This window comes from Bombina bombina, chromosome 3 (assembly GCF_027579735.1).
Source record: "Bombina bombina isolate aBomBom1 chromosome 3, aBomBom1.pri, whole genome shotgun sequence".
NCBI classification, from domain to species: domain Eukaryota; kingdom Metazoa; phylum Chordata; class Amphibia; order Anura; family Bombinatoridae; genus Bombina; species Bombina bombina.
The window spans coordinates 1,114,913,792-1,114,932,051 of NC_069501.1; the positions used below are offsets into that span (position 1 = coordinate 1,114,913,792).

At 35.7% G+C, this 18,260-nt stretch overlaps 1 protein-coding gene across 1 annotated transcript in view; it reads right to left on the reverse strand.

Moving 5' to 3' along the window:
- The window catches only part of ALOX5AP (arachidonate 5-lipoxygenase activating protein), a 33,097-nt gene that overhangs the window by 14,063 nt on the left and 774 nt on the right, over positions 1-18,260 (reverse strand). Inside the window, exon 2 of the mRNA XM_053705041.1 lies at positions 11,720-11,819. Coding sequence (XP_053561016.1) covers positions 11,720-11,819 — 100 coding nt within the window. The remainder of the gene's footprint in view (positions 1-11,719; positions 11,820-18,260) is intronic.

An 18,260-nucleotide genomic window follows, 5' to 3' on the forward strand; every position in this document is an offset into this window, starting at 1 on the left:
TAGGTTTATTTAAGGGGGGTTTGGGTTAGATTAGGGGTATGTGGGTGGTGGGTTGTAATGTTGGGGGGGGGGTATTGTATGTTTTTTTTTACAGGCAAAAGAGCTGAATTCTTTGGGGTATGCCCCGCAAAGGGCCCTGTTCAGGGCTGGTAAGGTAAAAGAGCTTTGAACTTTAGTAATTTAGAATAGGGTAGGGCATTTTTTTTATTTTGGGGGTCTTTGTTATTTTATTAGGGGGCTTAGAGTAGGTGTAATTAGTTTAAAATTGTTGTAATATTTTTCTGATGTTTGTAAATATTTTTTTATTTTTTGTAACTTAGTTCTTTTTTATTTTTTGTACTTTAGTTAGTTTATTTCATTGTATTTATTTGTAGATATTGTATTTAATTAATTTATTGATAGTGTAGTGTTAGGTTTAATTGTAGGTAATTGTAGGTATTTTATTTAATTAATTTATTTATAGTGTAGTGTTAGGTTTAATTGTAACTTAGGTTAGGATTTATTTTACAGGTAATTTTGTAATTATTTTAACTATTTTAGCTATTAAATAGTTCTTAACTATTTAATAGCTATTGTACCTGGTTAAAATAAATACAAAGTTACCTGTAAAATAAATATTAATCCTAAAATAGCTATAATATAATTATAATTTATATTGTAGCTATATTAGGATTTATTTTACAGGTAAGTATTTAGCTTTAAATAGGAATAATTTATTTAATAAGAGTTAATTAATTTCGTTAGATTTAAATTATATTTAAGTTAGGGGGGTGTTAGTGTTAGGGTTAGACTTAGCTTTAGGGGTTAATACATTTATTAGAATAGCGGTGAGCTCCAGTCGGCAGATTAGGGGTTAATGTTTGAAATTAGGTGTCGGTGATGTTAAGGAGGGCAGATTAGGGGTTAATAACTTTATTATAATAGCAGTGCGGTCCGGTCGGCAGATTAGGGGTTAATAAGTGTAGGCAGGTGGAGGAGACGTTGTGGGGGGCAGATTAGGGGTTAATAAATATAATATAGGGGTCGGCGGTGTTAGGGACAGCAGATTAGGGGTACATAGGGATAATGTAAGTAGCGGCGGTTTACGGAGCGGCAGATTAGGGGTTAATAATAATATGCAGGGGTCAGCGATAGCGGGGGCGACAGATTAGGGGTTAATAAGTGTAAGGTTAGGGGTCTTTAGACTCGGGGTACATGTTAGAGTGTTAGGTGCAGACATAGGAAGTGTTTCCCCATAGCAAACAATGGGGCTGCGTTAGGAGCTGAACGCGGCTTTTTTGCAGGGTTTTTTTCAGCTCAAACAGCCCCATTGTTTCCTATGGGGGAATCGTGCGCAAGCACGTTTTTGAAGCTGGCCGCGTCCGTAAGCAACTCTGGTATCGAGAGTTGAAGTTGCGTTAAATATGCTCTACGCTCCTTTTTTGGAGCCTAACGCAGCCATTCTGTGGACTCTCAATACCAGAGTTATTTAAAAGGTGCGGCCAGAAAAAAGCCAGCGTTAGCTACGCGGGTCGTTACCGACAAAACTCCAAATCTAGGCCATAAATTGCAAACCTTTAAAATAATGTACCCTCTCAAAAATTGTGCTCCTTCCCAAAAACTGTGCCCCTTTAAAAAATTGTAAAACTTCACAATAATGTGCCCTTCACAAAATTGTGCCCCTTCAAAAAATTGCAAACCTTAACAACAATGTGATCCTCATAAAATGGCGCCCCTTTAGAAAAACTTTAGAATGTGTTTTTCACAATACTGTGCACCTTTAAAAAAAAATACAAACCTTAAAAATAATGTATTTTTATGGAAGATTATATCTCTAAACGATAATTTAACCTTAGAAAAAAAAAAAAAGCACAAAATTGTACCCCACCCAATTGTCACCCTTCCAAAAATTGAAGGAGTAAATAAATCACAATAGCATTCCTCAGTGGTCAGACCAGCCAATATCAATACATTCCTTGAAACAGTCGAAGAGAAATCATTGACACCATATAAAATGCAAACATCAGAGTGGTCTAGCTCAAAGTCATGTGCTCTCAAATGGTGGGAAATGCAAACATCCAGTCTGATCTTGCTCAAAGTCCTGGAGCTCTCAAATGATGGGAAATGGTAAAAGGGACATGAAAGTCAAAATTAAACTTGCATGATTCAGGTACCAAATACAATTGATGTTCTAAGAAAGTAAATGAGTTTACGTTTGTGAGTCTTTGATTAACTAGTGGCTTTTAGTATACAGGTAGCCCTCAGTTTACGCCGGGGTTAGGTTCCAGAAGGAATGGTTGTAAATTGAAACCGTTGTAAATTGAAACACAGGTTATAATGTAAGTCAATGGGAAGTGAGGGAGTTAGGTTCCAGGCCCCTCTCAAAATTGGAATAAGTAACATTTAATACATTATTTTTAAAGCTTTTAAATGAAGACTTTAAATGTTAAACAGCATTATAAACCTAATAAAATAATCACACAACACAGAATATATAATTAAACTAAGTTAAATGAACAAAAACATTTGCTAAACAGCATTATAAACCTAATAAAATAATCACACAACACAGACTTTACTTGCATTTTTCTGCAAACAGTTCTTTCTATGCATTCCAATCTGGACTGTTTTATAGACAGGAAGATCTTGTTCCTTTGCAAGCTGCTCGATAGCTCAGGTCTGGTTAAACTGATTAATTTCAGCTTGCTTGGCTTGCATATCTTTGCTGCAACACAAGCGGACAGCTTCACCTACTGGCTATTTTAATCAATGCACTGCTTCTCAATGCTTTTTTTCAATAGCAGTCACATGACTGAAAAAAAGGTTGTTATTCTAAAACGGTGAAAATTGAACCGTTGTAAACCGAGGGCCACCTGTACTTTAAAGTTTGTCAGAAACAAAATCTACTGTTTATTTAAAATCCAAATGTAGTGTTATGTTATTTCAATGTCTTTCTGTTATAGATTTGTTAAATTCTACTTTATTTAATGTCCCTTTAAGAAGTCTTTGACTTCCTGTTATAACTAGCAAAGAGCAACACAGCGGCACACTTGCAGTTTCTAATTGGTTGTCTCTTGCAGATTTCAAATAGTAAAGAGAAACCTGCTGAAGACCTGAAATACCTCTATGACATTGACAGAGATGCCATCTTACCTCTGATCTCAGACTGGAAGTAGACAGGCTCTTCACACATCTTAAAGAGCTCTGTCTGCCCCCTGTCATTGCGTGAACTTGCCAATCACTAGGAGACAGCGATAACTGAGGTCAGAATACATCAGCAGAGTTTGTGACTTGACAACACAGGACAGTCATTACAATGGACACACTAGTTTGGTATATTTGTTTAAAAAAATCTAATGAAAAAAATACAGTTCTTCTGTATTTGAAACCTGAAAACACTGTAACAAAAAGTCATAGGGGGCTAATTATCGAATGGTGGGCGGACATGATTCGCTGTAGCATATACTGTTGGCATTTAACATTGCACAAGATTTGCGGACAATTGGTCCACTAGCAGGGGGTGTTAATCAATCCGATCGTATACGTTCAGGTTGATTGCTGTCCGCAGCCTCAGAGGCGGCGGACAAGTTAAGGAACAGCGGTCTTCAGACAGCTGCTTCTTAACTGCTGTTTCTGGCGAGCCTGAAGGTTTGCACGGAAACAGGGCAATTAGGGGCTATTCGGCCCTTGATAAATAAGCCCCATAGTGTGCTCTAATTTGTTAATTTAATAATGCAAAAGAAAGAGCTATTAGAGGATGAAATATATTTCAACATACAGCTCTGTCTCAATTTGTTTTACAGACTAAGAAAGGTTTCCATTTAAAAATATTTTTAAAGAAGTTCTTTGTTTCTCAAAATACACATTAACCTTACAACCTATAATCCTTTAAAATGACTTATGAAAATATATCATAATATATTGATTATATACAATATTTTATTTCATAGTGTGATCTAGAGAAATGGTTAAAAATAGTGTGTCGAATTATAGTATATGCTAGACCACTCTGATATATATTTTGCTAAATTGTAAAGCTGCTTATAAAAATTATGAAATAACAGAAGTCTGCGGTCACTTCAATATATGATTGCAAAACATTCTAAAACCCTTAAGGAACTAAAAAATTAGACAAATGAAGCAATAAGAAATATTTTTAATGGAGACCTCTTAATGAAAAAAATTATAATTAAGGTACATCTCTGTCATATATATATATATATTAAATAAACAACTATGTGAACTCAAATGGTGTTTTAGTGTGGGTAGAAAAAAAAATAGACCCATTGACTATATAAACATGACCATGTCGTTACAAATGTGCAAAGTCCTATTTTCAATTCATTTTACCCTTTAATGAACAACAATTTTATTTACATAAATCTAAGTAATTTATCCTGAACAAATCAAAATATTATAATCTCCATAGTATCAAGTACCACTATTTTCTAAGATGGTAGCATCTTGAGCATACTATCTCTGAAATATTAAATATGTTGGTGGTTAGGTGATAACCTAAGGCTTTTTCCTGAGAGAAAACTAAAAGACAGCAGTTAATCCTATTCAAAAACAGCCAAGACACCCACCATTCAAAATCCCATAAAGCAGCTTAATTAACAGAAGTATGTTGTCACGTATGACATATTTCACGGAGATTGTTACAGGAAACTATATGTGCTTGTAATTTCCCACATCCACCAAGTATATTGATAACTGTAGTATAATGCTGTATATTTTTTAACACATTTTTATAACTAATTTTAATAAACCTCATAGAACCTCCACTGTGATAGCTTGCTGGAAGAAATTGCAGTGTATCTCTGGGATGTTAGTACTGTGAAACTGTAGTATGAAGTGCTAGAATACTGATTTTACAGCATAAGGGATTTTTCCATATTGACTACAAAGCTCAGCGGCTTTTCAGTGTCATTTAGTGATGATGAAAAATGAAGAATTGTGTAATAATTCAGGTAAATCTCTGCCATAGACAAAGACTAGAATATTACAAGTGTTTGTGTTCTAATCCATATAATTTAAATCTGTGGGGCTCATTTTCTTTCTACAGAGCTAAAAGAGACTGCATCCTAAACAGCACAGACTTATTAAAGACATTTTACAAGTTTTTGTTCATTCTCAGCTGAGTTCTTCTTTTAATTATTATTTTGCATATGCAAGTTGTCTGGGTTGTAGGCATCCTAAAAAGAATAAAGAGAAAAGAGGCACGGACTAGTTGTTTACTTGTCCAAAGTGATGCAACTGCCCCTCACTGATAAGGCCCAAAACCTACAGGGAGTGCAGAATTATTAGGCAAATGAGTATTTTGAACACATCATCCTCTTTATGCATGTTGTCTTACTCCAAGCTGTATAGGCTCGAAAGCCTACTACCAATTAAGCATATTAGGTGATGTGCATCTCTGTAATGAGAAGGGGTGTGGTCTAATGACATCAACACCATATATCAGGTGTGCATAATTATTAGGCAACTTCCTTTCCTTTGGCAAAATGGGTCAAAAGAAGGACTTGACAGGCTCAGAAAAGTAAAAAATAGTGAGATATCTTGCAGAGGGATGCAGCACTCTTAAAATTGCAAAGCTTCTGAAGCGTGATCATCGAACAATCAAGCGTTTCATTCAAAATAGTCAACAGGGTCGCAAGAAGCGTGTGGAAAAACCAAGGCGCAAAATAACTGCCCATGAACTGAGAAAAGTCAAGCGTGCAGCTGCCAAGATGCCACTTGCCACCAGTTTGGCCATATTTCAGAGCTGCAACATCACTGGAGTGCCCAAAAGCACAAGGTGTGCAATACTCAGAGACATGGCCAAGGTAAGAAAGGCTGAAAGACGACCACCACTGAACAAGACACACAAGCTGAAACGTCAAGACTGGGCCAAGAAATATCTCAAGACTGATTTTTCTAAGGTTTTATGGACTGATGAAATGAGAGTGAGTCTTGATGGGCCAGATGGATGGGCCCGTGGCTGGATTGGTAAAGGGCAGAGAGCTCCAGTCCGACTCAGACGCCAGCAAGGTGGAGGTGGAGTACTGGTTTGGGCTGGTATCATCAAAGATGAGCTTGTGGGGCCTTTTCAGGTTGAGGATGGAGTCAAGCTCAACTCCCAGTCCTACTGCCAGTTTCTGGAAGACACCTTCTTCAAGCAGTGGTACAGGAAGAAGTCTGCATCCTTCAAGAAAACCATGATTTTCATGCAGGACAATGCTCCATCACACGCGTCCAAGTACTCCACAGCGTGGCTGGCAAGAAAGGGTATAAAAGAAGAAAATCTAATGACATGGCCTCCTTGTTCACCTGATCTGAACCCCATTGAGAACCTGTGGTCCATCATCAAATGTGAGATTTACAAGGGGGGAAAACAGTACACCTCTCTGAACAGTGTCTGGGAGGCTGTGGTTGCTGCTGCACGCAATGTTGATGGTGAACAGATCAAAACACTGACAGAATCCATGGATGGCAGGCTTATGAGTGTCCTTGCAAAGAAAGGTGGCTATATTGGTCACTGATTTGTTTTTGTTTTGTTTTTGAATGTCAGAAATGTATATTTGTGAATGTTGAGATGTTATATTGGTTTCACTGGTAAAAATAAATAATTGAAATGGGTATATATTTGTTTTTTGTTAAGTTGCCTAATAATTATGCACAGTAATAGTCACCTGCACACACAGATATCCCCCTAAAATAGCTATAACTAAAAACAAACTAAAAACTACTTCCAAAACTATTCAGCTTTGATATTAATGAGTTTTTTGGGTTCATTGAGAACATGGTTGTTGTTCAATAATAAAATTAATCCTCAAAAATACAACTTGCCTAATAATTATGCACTCCCTGTATGTCTGGGGTTTATTGGTTTCCTTTATACAGAGGTCAATATTCTGCTATTTTCAACTGGGTTGTATTTTAGGGCAGGTTTAAAATGATATATTACGGGATATTTCTCCTCTGTAAAATAGGGTGGCCACCCAGACATTTTTTAACGATATGACTGTTATTTTGAAGGTTCAAGTCAAAGTTGAAAGTAATGATTAATTATAGAAATAATGATCTTTTAAAATCAGTTTTAGTTGCTTTTTATTTCTACTTAATTGTGATTTAGTCCTTTGAGAGGATATTATGCAGATGTGACAAGACTATCACTAATGTATACATACAACTAAATTGGATTTTACACATATAACCATAATTTAAATGACTGGCATCTTCCTATGACAGAATATTTGCGAATGATATGCGTATTTAGCCTCTAACCAACCCTAAGGCCAATAAATTAGATGTAATATTAAATTAAATGAAGCAGATACATTTACAAGTTTCCTAATACAACAAATTCATTATGGCACTGTCATTATTTCATATCACCTGGGGTACTAGCGCTTTAAAGAATAATCCACTTCACATACAAATAAAGCTTTCTTGTTCAAAATATAGATGAATTGCAGGGAAGATTATATGTTTTTAATGACAAATTGCACTTAAAATACTTATATTCTTTTGTTTGTCATGTATCTGTAAAAAATGTCATATGGGCCAAGCCCCATTCTCTGCCATTCCTTTTCTTTGTTTTATCTAAAAGACGACATTTTGAATTGGCGCTGAGGAACGCTGTACCTGTAGCTCTCTTCAAAGCTGTTTTTATTAACCTCTTAAAGTTGTCGGTTTGACGAGGACCTCATCTTCCAACACAGTACTGCTATATTAGAGCTTTGGGATGTGCGCAACCTACCCTGCAAGCTATGGGCAGCCAGCAATTTTGCTGATGATGTTGCTGAGTTTTGGACATCTGTATTGTGCACTACTTCTCCTTATCAGGAATGAAACACAACTGGAGTTCAAGATTTTTTAGTGCTTGTCATTGCTCTAATATATTATAAAGCTTTATGTTGATTTTTTTTTTTTTTTTTTTTTAAACAAACTCTGGAATAAAAAGCTAAGAAGGAAATTATATTAAAACTCCATTATATATATATATATAATATATATATATATATATATATATATTTATATATATATATATATATATATATATATATATATAATGTGTGTGTGTGTGTGTATATGTATGTATGTATGTATGTATGTAGGTGTAGGTGTGTGTATGTATGTATGTATGTATGTAGGTGTAGGTGTGTGTATGTATGTATGTATGGGTGTGTTTGTGTATGTCTGTATGTATGTGTGTGTGTTTATATGTGTGTATACATATACGTGTATATATGTATGTATGTATGTATGTGGTGTGTGTATATATGTCAGTATGTGTGTCTATATGTGTGTATGTATATAAGTGTGTGTAATACTGTGTATGTATGTGTATGTTTGTGTGGGTGTGTATGTATGTGTGCGTATGTATGTGTGGTTGTGTAGGTATGTGTGTGTTTGTGTGTGTGCATGTATGTATGTTTGGATGCATGTGTATGTATGTGTGGGTGATTATGTATTTGTGGGTGTGTAGCTATGTATGTGTATGTGTGTATGTGTGTATGTGGGTGTGTATGTATGTTTGGGTGTGTATGTATGTGTGTGTTTGTATATGTGTGAATATGTATGTGTGAATATGTGTGTGTTTCATTTGTGAATACCCAGAGCTTGTACAAAAATCAATGCAGATACCTAAGCCCTGATGGAAAGTGCAGTCCTCATGAGACCGGCAACTGTTTGATGGGTAAAACAGAGGCGGCTCTGATGAGCGCTATAAGCACTGAATAAGGAGCAATAGCATGTTTAGTAGAATCCATGCTATTGATCTTGTGCTGACAAGTTTTATATCCCTTTAAGTATTTTGACAGCTTTAGAAACTGCACATTGATGTTCTGGAGCTGACTTCAACTATGTGTGTAATCCCTTTGCAAGTGTTAATCACATATTTATAAGTAATAGTGCAACTACAAAAATGTTCTAACGTGAAAGCATTTCTTTCTGCACTTTTATCTCCCTTTAAAATGTCACCAATTTAACAGTATTATTGTATCATTCGATTTTAATTGAAGATGAGCATTTAATTATGAGAATGTGTTTGGAATTTATTCAATTGGCTTAGTTTCACTGTCCAAGCTGAACTAACACAAAATAGACACCTGTATTTGATAACTATCACCATACATGAAGCTTGTTACAGTTGTATTCTTGAGTACAAAATATTGCAAATCATTAAGGGAAGAGCATTGACTTAAAATCTGTGCTTTTTCTCCAAGTCAGTTATATTATCATATTTAATGTGGGTAAGTACAGAATATGGATTTTAACTTTGTTTGTTTGGCCATAAGTAATTTTAAATTCTGTTATTTGAGGAATGCACTGTAAATGTGAACTGATGATAGTTCATATATCTTCCATAGGAAAACATTAAAAGGACATTAAACACTTTGAGATAGAAATATAAAATGATACATCGTATATAGAAGCAAAAAAGTCTGCAACATAGTTTCAATATTTATTTTGTCCCCTTTTCCTGTAATAACATTCTGAAATTGTGAGCTTTTCAGTTCCTGGGTATTCCACCCAGTGACCAATTTATAACTGTCCCTAATTGGCCACAGCAAAGAAAGGAAACATAAGTTAAAACATAGCAGATCCCATTGTTTTATCTTGACAATATTTAAACAGCTAATAAAACTTTAAAAAATACATCTACATGTTATTCTCAGAATAATCTTTTCTTTGGGCTCCATGTACTAAGAGGCGGGCGGACAGCTTCTTAACTCGCAAAGCTGTCCGCCCGCCTCCGCTACACACGGGCAGCGGATCTATTGATCCGCTTGCCCGTATGTATCATTACACACTCAGCGGAGTGTGTAATGCCCGCCCCTTCAGTCGCGCGACCAATCACGCGACTGAAGGGGCTGTCAATCACCGAGAGCGAGCGAGCTCTCGGTGATTCTGCTTCGCCACCTAAAAGGTGGCGTAGGGTGTAGGAAGCAGCGGTCTAATGACCGCTGCTTCTTACATTGCGGGAAGCAGGCTCGCATATGCGAACCTGCCCCGCAAAGGCTCCGGAGCAGCTTTCGCTGCTTCGTACATGGAGCCCTTTGAATGCATTATTCTATCTAGCATGTATTTAGTGTTTAACGTCCCTTTAACAAGCATGCGTTTGGACTTGATGGTAAGTTTAACAACAGCATCAAAAAGTAGGCACAAACCATACAAGCTCCGTTAGATACTGTTGAGGTAAAGGCAGTTTAGCAGCGCAATAAATTACTGTGTCAGAGTCCCATTCACAGAGTAAGCACTAAGCAAGTTTCTCCAGTTTATTTCACATGTAACAATGGCTAAATATGGCTTCACTCAGCAACCCTAAACATTTAGCAATATCCTTTAATAGTAGTGTAGCAAATGGGCTGATGCAACCATGAGGAGGCCGTTGACAAGGGGAGGAGGTGACGTTGCTCATCTTTCTTTCCTTTTGATTTTACTGAACGTCTTATGTTTTATTTGGACACATAGGGCTAGATTATAAGTAGAGTGCAACAAATAGCACAGGGTGCATTATCTTTTGTGCGGCTCTCTGCAAAGAATAACACACAATTTGGTATCACAAGTGGATGGTTTAATATTTTAACCAAAGCATTTTTATGTGGCCAAAACTTTTTTAGCCCACCCTATACTTGGAATGGATAGCACAGGGAGCAATATTAGCGAGCTCATTGTGCTCATATTAAAAATTGTGAATTAAGTATTGCGCTCAAGAACAATCCAAAATACTGCTGTAAAATGTGGTACATTTTCAGACCTGAAGTAAACCATTATTATTAATAGTATAACACAGAACTACATGAAGAATTCCACCATTGCACAGCGTTATCTGACATGAATTTTACTGTGCATCCCCTTAGAAGTTTATTATGTGAGGGATATATTGCGCCTGCGCTATCCGACACGCAGATGGTAGCATGTTAGACTATCGCTCTAGCTATACAAAATAAATATGAGTGCAAATATAGGTTTTACACTTAATGCATCTGTTCTGAGATTTTATCTAGGGAACACAGGTCACATAAAGGGGACAAAATCTGGGATCTCATTTGAACCATACAGCTCAAAATGGCATGATACAAGAGTTCAAGTCAGGAAAAACAAAGAAAAAAATAGACTTGAATGCCCTATAAACACAATCACTTCTACTTCAAGGTGTTAAGCTTTTAAATGTATGATCTTCTAATACATTAATGTTTGCTCATAAAAAAATATTCTTAAAGGGATTTTGTATTTCTAAATTATTATTTGTTAGGAGCTATTTTTTACAGTAAAAATGTAGCTATGCAACAACAGAAGTTTGTCTGTTCTGTGATAGTCTTTTATTTGTTTATGTTTTTGCATATCTGTATCGTGTTGCTACTATTCCTTTCACTTTTTGTAATTGTTTTACATATTTTCCGAGAGCAGTGACAATAGATTCCTTGAAGTTAATTAATTTGTGTACCTCTGTTTTATTAATAAAGGAAGATAGAATTCAAAATTAAACTTTAATAAATAAGTCAAAGCATTTAATTTAAAAAAAAAAAAAACAGTTTTACCCATTTCCCTTTTATTATCAAATTTGTGTCTTTTGTTTGGTATCCTTTGTTAAAAAACAGAAGGTATTTGGCTGTTGTTTGCTTTCCTATTAAACTCTGCAACGGTCTTGGGAACATTTTTGCCTTTCATATCTCTTTAAATTAAGATCTGATGTGTAGAAAGCATTGTATCATGTATGATTTATCAGACATCACAATATTACTACACTTACTTTGCTGAGTACACTTTCTCAAAGGAAGGAGAGCCAGTTCTCTGGAAACTCTTGGAATTCTGATGTTTCGCTTCGTGTTCCACTTTAAATGCAAATGAAACTGCAATGAAAACAAAATAAATATTTATCAGTACCTTCTATTCTGTTACATTAATGGTAATTTAAATGAATATTATTCACCAAAGATCTTATATATCTAGAAAATATACAAATGTAATTGATATTATAGCTGTCATAGAGCACACTCATTAACTAATAAATGTGCAGAATCAATAAACCACATTACTAAATTTATTTAAGGGTATTATCAAATAAAAAGGGAAGTTAACAGACATTCTACTTAATTGTATTATTTCTCCACCTAAAACATTGATTTAAAGGGACACTGAACCCAAATACTGTAGTTTCTTTCATGATTCAGATAGAGCATGCAATTTTAAGCAATTTTCTAATTTACTCCTATTATCATTTTTTCTTCGTTCTCTTGCTATCTTTATTTGAAAAAGAAGACATCTAAGATAAGGAACCAGCCAATTTTTGGTTCAGCACTGTGGACAGCACTTGTTAATTAGTGGGTGAATGTATCCACCAATCAGCAAGAACAACCCAGTTTGTTCACCAAAAATGGGCCGGCATCTAAACTTACATTCTTGCTTTTCAAATAAAGATACCAAGAGAATGAAGAAAAATTGATAATAGGAGTAAAATAGAAAGTTGCTTAAAATTGTATGCTCTATCTGAATCACAAAAGAAAAAAAATTGGGTTCATTGTCCCTTTAAATGTTTTAGGCCTAGTTTGTGTCAAATGTGCAGACTAGTGGTAACATAAAACATCTCCATAGATTTAATAGAGATACTTGTTACCACCAGTTTACACAATTTACAACATTAATGGAAGCTAGGCCTTAGTCTTTTTATGGATGGTCATGTGCTTCAAGGAATATGAAACCCCACATTTTTCTTTCATGATTCAGACAGAGCATGCAATTTTAAACATCTTTCTAATTTACTTTGATTATCACATTTTCTTCATTCTCTTGGTATCTTTTGTTGAAAAACAGGGGCCTAAGCTCAAGAGTGTGAGCGTTTATCTCTGTATATAGTTTTTGCACTGCAATGTATTTAAAGGGACATGAAATCAACATTTTTTATTTCATGATTCAGATAGATCATACAATTTTAAACAACTTTCCAGTTTACTTCTATTATATAATTTGCTTCATTATCTTGACATTCTTTGTTGAAAAGCATATCTAAATATGCTCAGTAACTGCTGATTGGTGGCTGCACATAGCTGACTCATGTTATTGGCTCACCCATGCACATTGCTATTTCTTCAACAAAGAATACCTAAAAAATTAAACAAGTTTGATAAAAGAAGTAAATTGGAATGCTGTTTAAAATTGTATTCTCTATCTGAATCATGTGTTTCATATCCCTTTAAGTTCCTCTATACTGTTCTACTGCCTTGTACTTTCTTTGTTAGAATATTTTATTATAGAAACTAGGGATGTGCAAGCAAGAAAATTTTGTTTCAGACAAAATGTTCTTAAAGAATATTCAAGGACATTCGTTTCCCCGAATATTCGTTCCCTGCACTAATCAAATTTTCGTTAAACACTTGTAAAATGTAAATGTTTTTGAAGCTACAGGTAAAAAGTTCACCTGTAGCTACATATGTACCCTAACGCGCTCTGGAGAGTGCACTAACCCAACCCCCTTCTTGCCAGAGCGCTGAGAACACTAACAGTAAGGTTAGCACGTTAGGTTCCCAGGACCTGCGCGCTAAGCCTCCATTTAGCAGGGCCGGGACCGGGCAAGAAGAGGATTGGGTAAGCACACTCTTCAGAGTGCATTAAGGTAAGAATAAAGCAAAAAAAAACAATATAAAGGAAACAAATAAATACTGAAAAATGTTGTCAGTATTATTTAATTTTCTTTAAATTTCAGTGGTGCATTCAGTCTGAAAACGAATGCACATCTCTAATAGATATATAAAAATCAACATTTAAATGTACATGAATGCATTTGCATTACAAATTTGAAAAGAAGTAATATCACTGTCTCACTGTGCACAGAACATAAGTACATACTGTATGCACTGCGAGCTCCCTCATCCACACCTGAGTGCAGAAGTCAACATTACACACGGAGATTGCACAAGTAATGTGACTATTTCTTTCACATTGTTACGATGTCCCAGGCCAGCGGGCAAAGGGTTAAGCAGCTTTACCAGAGCAACATGAACCAGGAGAGCTGGAGGCATGAGATTCATTTTCATGAGCAGGAGAAAGTGCCAGTACGAATAGCTATATCACATAAGTGACAGTCACTTCACACTCGCACAGTAAGGTAAAGCTGCCACCTCCTGGCTGTTGTTCAGACAAGTCCTTAAAGGAAATGGTGGGAGTCACTAAAATTTCTGAATCCCACCACTGCTTAAAGGGACACTAAACCCAAATTTTCATGATTCAGATAGAGCATGCAATTTTAAGCAACTTTCTAATTTACTCCTATTATCAATTTTTCTTCGTTCTCTTGCTATCTTTGTTTAAAAAGCAGGAATGTAATGCATAGGAGCAGGCCCATTTTGGTTGAGAACCTGGGTTATGCTTGCTTATTGGTGGGTAAATGTAAACCTCCAATAAGCAAGGGCTATTCATGGTGCTGAAATTAAATTGGGCTGGCTGCTAAGATTTACATTCCTGCTTTTAAAATAAAGATAGCAAGAGAACAAAGAAAAATTGATAATAGGAGTAAATTAGAAAGTTGCTTAAAATGTCATGCTCTATCTGAATCATGAAATAAATCATTTGGGTTCAGTGTCCCTTTATAGCGATAACAGTGCCCCTATTAGTAAAAACACATTTTTTAAATCAAAGTATACATAAAAATAAATAGATTGTGTGAAGAATGAAAAAAAAAAAAGGAAACTTACTTTCTTGCAAAATGAGCATTTAGAATTTCTCATTCTAGACATTTCCCTCAGGGAGATGAGAGAGCAGACGTCTTTTGAACTTAACCCCTTCATGCCAGGGTGCAAGTGCTTAGATCGGAACAAAGTTTCCATGTAAACACTTGTTAGAATATTGAAATTATACGATCGTCGATGCGATCACGTGATTTCAAGGCCGGGATTAGATGGACTGACTTCGCTGCTAGGCAAGTCCCCGCCGTCCGATTGTTTATTAACTAAAAGGAGGAGGCTGCAATATGCCATATAAGGTACGACGTTCCATGCCGACCTAACATTGTTAAAGCCTAGCGCTGTTAGAAAGGCATGGAACGGTTTAAGTTGGTTTTAACGGAAGGGTTTAAATTGCATTCTGCCTTTTCTGATCCTGAGCAAAACAGACTGTTTCTATCACATTCACTATTAGCTCAAGTTACTCTAGAAGATGTATGACATCAAATTAAATAAACTTTTCCTGTGGCAGGAAGTAATGGACCCTGCAGATGATGAATAATACATTTTGCAATCATCTATATTATAGGGACAGTTTACTCAAAATTGTTCTACCCTTTAATTTGTTCTCAATGATCCCCTTTACCTGCTGGAGTGTATTAAATTGTTTACAAGTATTTCCTTTACCCTTATATTGGCATTTTAAATAGTTAATTTAGTCTGCAGTATCCCCACCTATTCAGTTTTTGGCCTTAAGTCCAAGCTATAGATAAGCTGTGTAAACACAGCCAGCAGAAGAAATTACACTCCCAGTGGGGTATTAAAGAGATAAGGTAATAAAATGTTATTTTTCCAGTTTTCTCTCCAAGTATTGGTGATTAGTTTATGGACAGATACAAGATAAAGAAGCAGGTATATTTACACAATGTAATAAAGTAATGAGATCTGATTATACCTACAAGCTCAACACATTTTATTAGGTTGTGGCTTCAAAACATAAAACCAGCTATTTCATATACATAAATAAACCTTAAAAAGCAAATTCTCATACATTGTATACTCTGCAGCTGGTAATGAAAGTAATGGGAAACACATTAAGGGTAAAACAATTTTACAGTAAACTGTCCCTTTAAGTATAATCCACTGCTTACTGCTTATCACTTTTTTATTGCAACAATGAAACAGACTGTTTTATATCCATTTCAAATGATAGTTCTGCTGTTTCTTTGCTGCTTTGAAAATAGGGCATTGTAAAATGTTTTACATTTTATTTGTATAATAAATGTTCCTGAATTAATAAAAAATGTATATATTATTTTTGTGCTCGTGAGGCATTTCACTGCCTAACAAAAAAGCAGCAGAAAATTAGTCCTTAAAGAGACATGAAAAGACACATTTTTCTTTCATGATTCAGACAGAGCATACAATTAAAAAATGTTTTCAATTCACTTCTATGATCAAATTTACTTAGTTCTCATCATATTTTTAGAAGAAATATCTATATAGGTAGCGAGCACATTTCTGGAGCAGCACATGACAGGAAATACTGCTTCAACCAACTGTCCTTGTACATGCATAACATGGTTATAAAACTGCTGCCATATATTGTTCTAGTCTTGTGCATGCTCGTACACCTTACTAACTGCTTTCAACAAAGGATACCAAGAGATTGAAGTAAATTTGATAATACAATTAAATTATAAAGTTGTTTTTTTTTTTTAGATTTTTCTCTCTACCTGAATTATGTACCTTTAAGGACCAGTTGAACATAAACATGCACTTAATCATCAAAACCAAAATAAACAGCTTTATCTTAACCTTTTTATCCTGATATATATATATATATATATATATATATATATATATATATTTAAATATTACATTTTCACATCAATGACAAAAATGCTTACAGTTTAATGTCCTTAATAACCTCCACTTAAACAGTGCCAGAAATGTTTTTTTTCACAGCTTTTCCTAAATCAAACATTATGTAGACATATATTTATTATACAAGCTGCAATTGGATTAAATTTAATTTAAAGGGGCGTTCTAACTAAATATTAAAATGCTCTAATTTGTTAGAGCATTTTATTATTACATAAATGTTCATAGCTACCTATGCAGAACTCCAGCCATCTTCAGGGGGATTAATACTCTACAGGGAGTGCAGAATTATTAGGCAAATGAGTATTTTGACCACATCATCCTCTTTATGCATGTTGTCTTACTCCAAGCTGTATAGGCTCGAAAGCCTACTACCAATTAAGCATATTAGGTGATGTGCATCTCTGTAATGAGAAGGAGTGTGGTCTAATGACATCAACACCCTATATCAGCTGTGCATAATTATTAGGCAACTTCCTTTCCTTTGGCAAAATGGGTCAAAAGAAGGACTTGACAGGCTCAGAAAAGTAAAAAAATAGTGAGATATCTTGCAGAGGGATGCAGCACTCTTAAAATTGCAAAGCTTCTGAAGCGTGATCATCGAACAATCAAGTGTTTCATTCAAAATAGTCAACAGGGTCGCAAGAAGCGTGTGGAAAAACCAAGGCGCAAAATAACTGCCCATGAACTGAGAAAAGTCAAGCGTGCAGCTGCCAAGATGCCACTTGCCACCAGTTTGGCCATATTTCAGAGCTGCAACATCACTGGAGTGCCCAAAACACAAGGTGTGAAATACTCAGAGACATGGCCAAGGTAAGAAAGGCTGAAAGACGACCACCACTGAACAAGACACACAAGCTGAAACGTCAAGACTGGGCCAAGAAATATCTCAAGACTGATTTTTCTAAGGTTTTATGGACTGATGAAATGAGAGTGAGTCTTGATGGGCCAGATGGATAGGCCCGTGGCTGGATTGGTAAAGGGCAGAGAGCTCCAGTCCGACTCAGACCGCCAGCAAGGTGGAGGTGGAGTACTGGTTTGGGCTGGTATCATCAAAGATGAGCTTGTGGGGCCTTTTCGGGTTGAGGATGGAGTCAAGATCAACTCCCAGTCCTACTGCCAGTTTCTGGAAGACACCTTCTTCAAGCAGTGGTACAGGAAGAAGTCTGCATCCTTCAAGAAAAACATGATTTTCATGCAGGACAATGCTCCATCACACGCGTCCAAGTACTCCACAGCGTGGCTGGCAAGAAAGGGTATAAAAGAAGAAAATCTAATGACATGGCCTCCTTGTTCACCTGATCTGAACCCCATTGAGAACCTGTGGTCCATCATCAAATGTGAGATTTACAAGGAGGGAAAACAGTACACCTCTCTGAACAGTGTCTGGGAGGCTGTGGTTGCTGCTGCACGCAATGTTGATGGTGAACAGATCAAAACACTGACAGAATCCATGGATGGCAGGCTTTTGAGTGTCCTTGCAAAGAAAGGTGGCTATATTGGTCACTGATTTGTTTTTGTTTTGTTTTTGAATGTCAGAAATGTATATTTGTGAATGTTGAGATGTTATATTGGTTTCACTGGTAAAAATAAATAATTGAAATGGGTATATATTTGTTTTTTATTAAGTTGCCTAATAATTATGCACAGTAATAGTCACCTGCACACACAGATATCCCCCTAAAATAGCTATAACTAAAAACAAACTAAAAACTACTTCCAAAACTATTCAGCTTTGATATTAATGAGTTT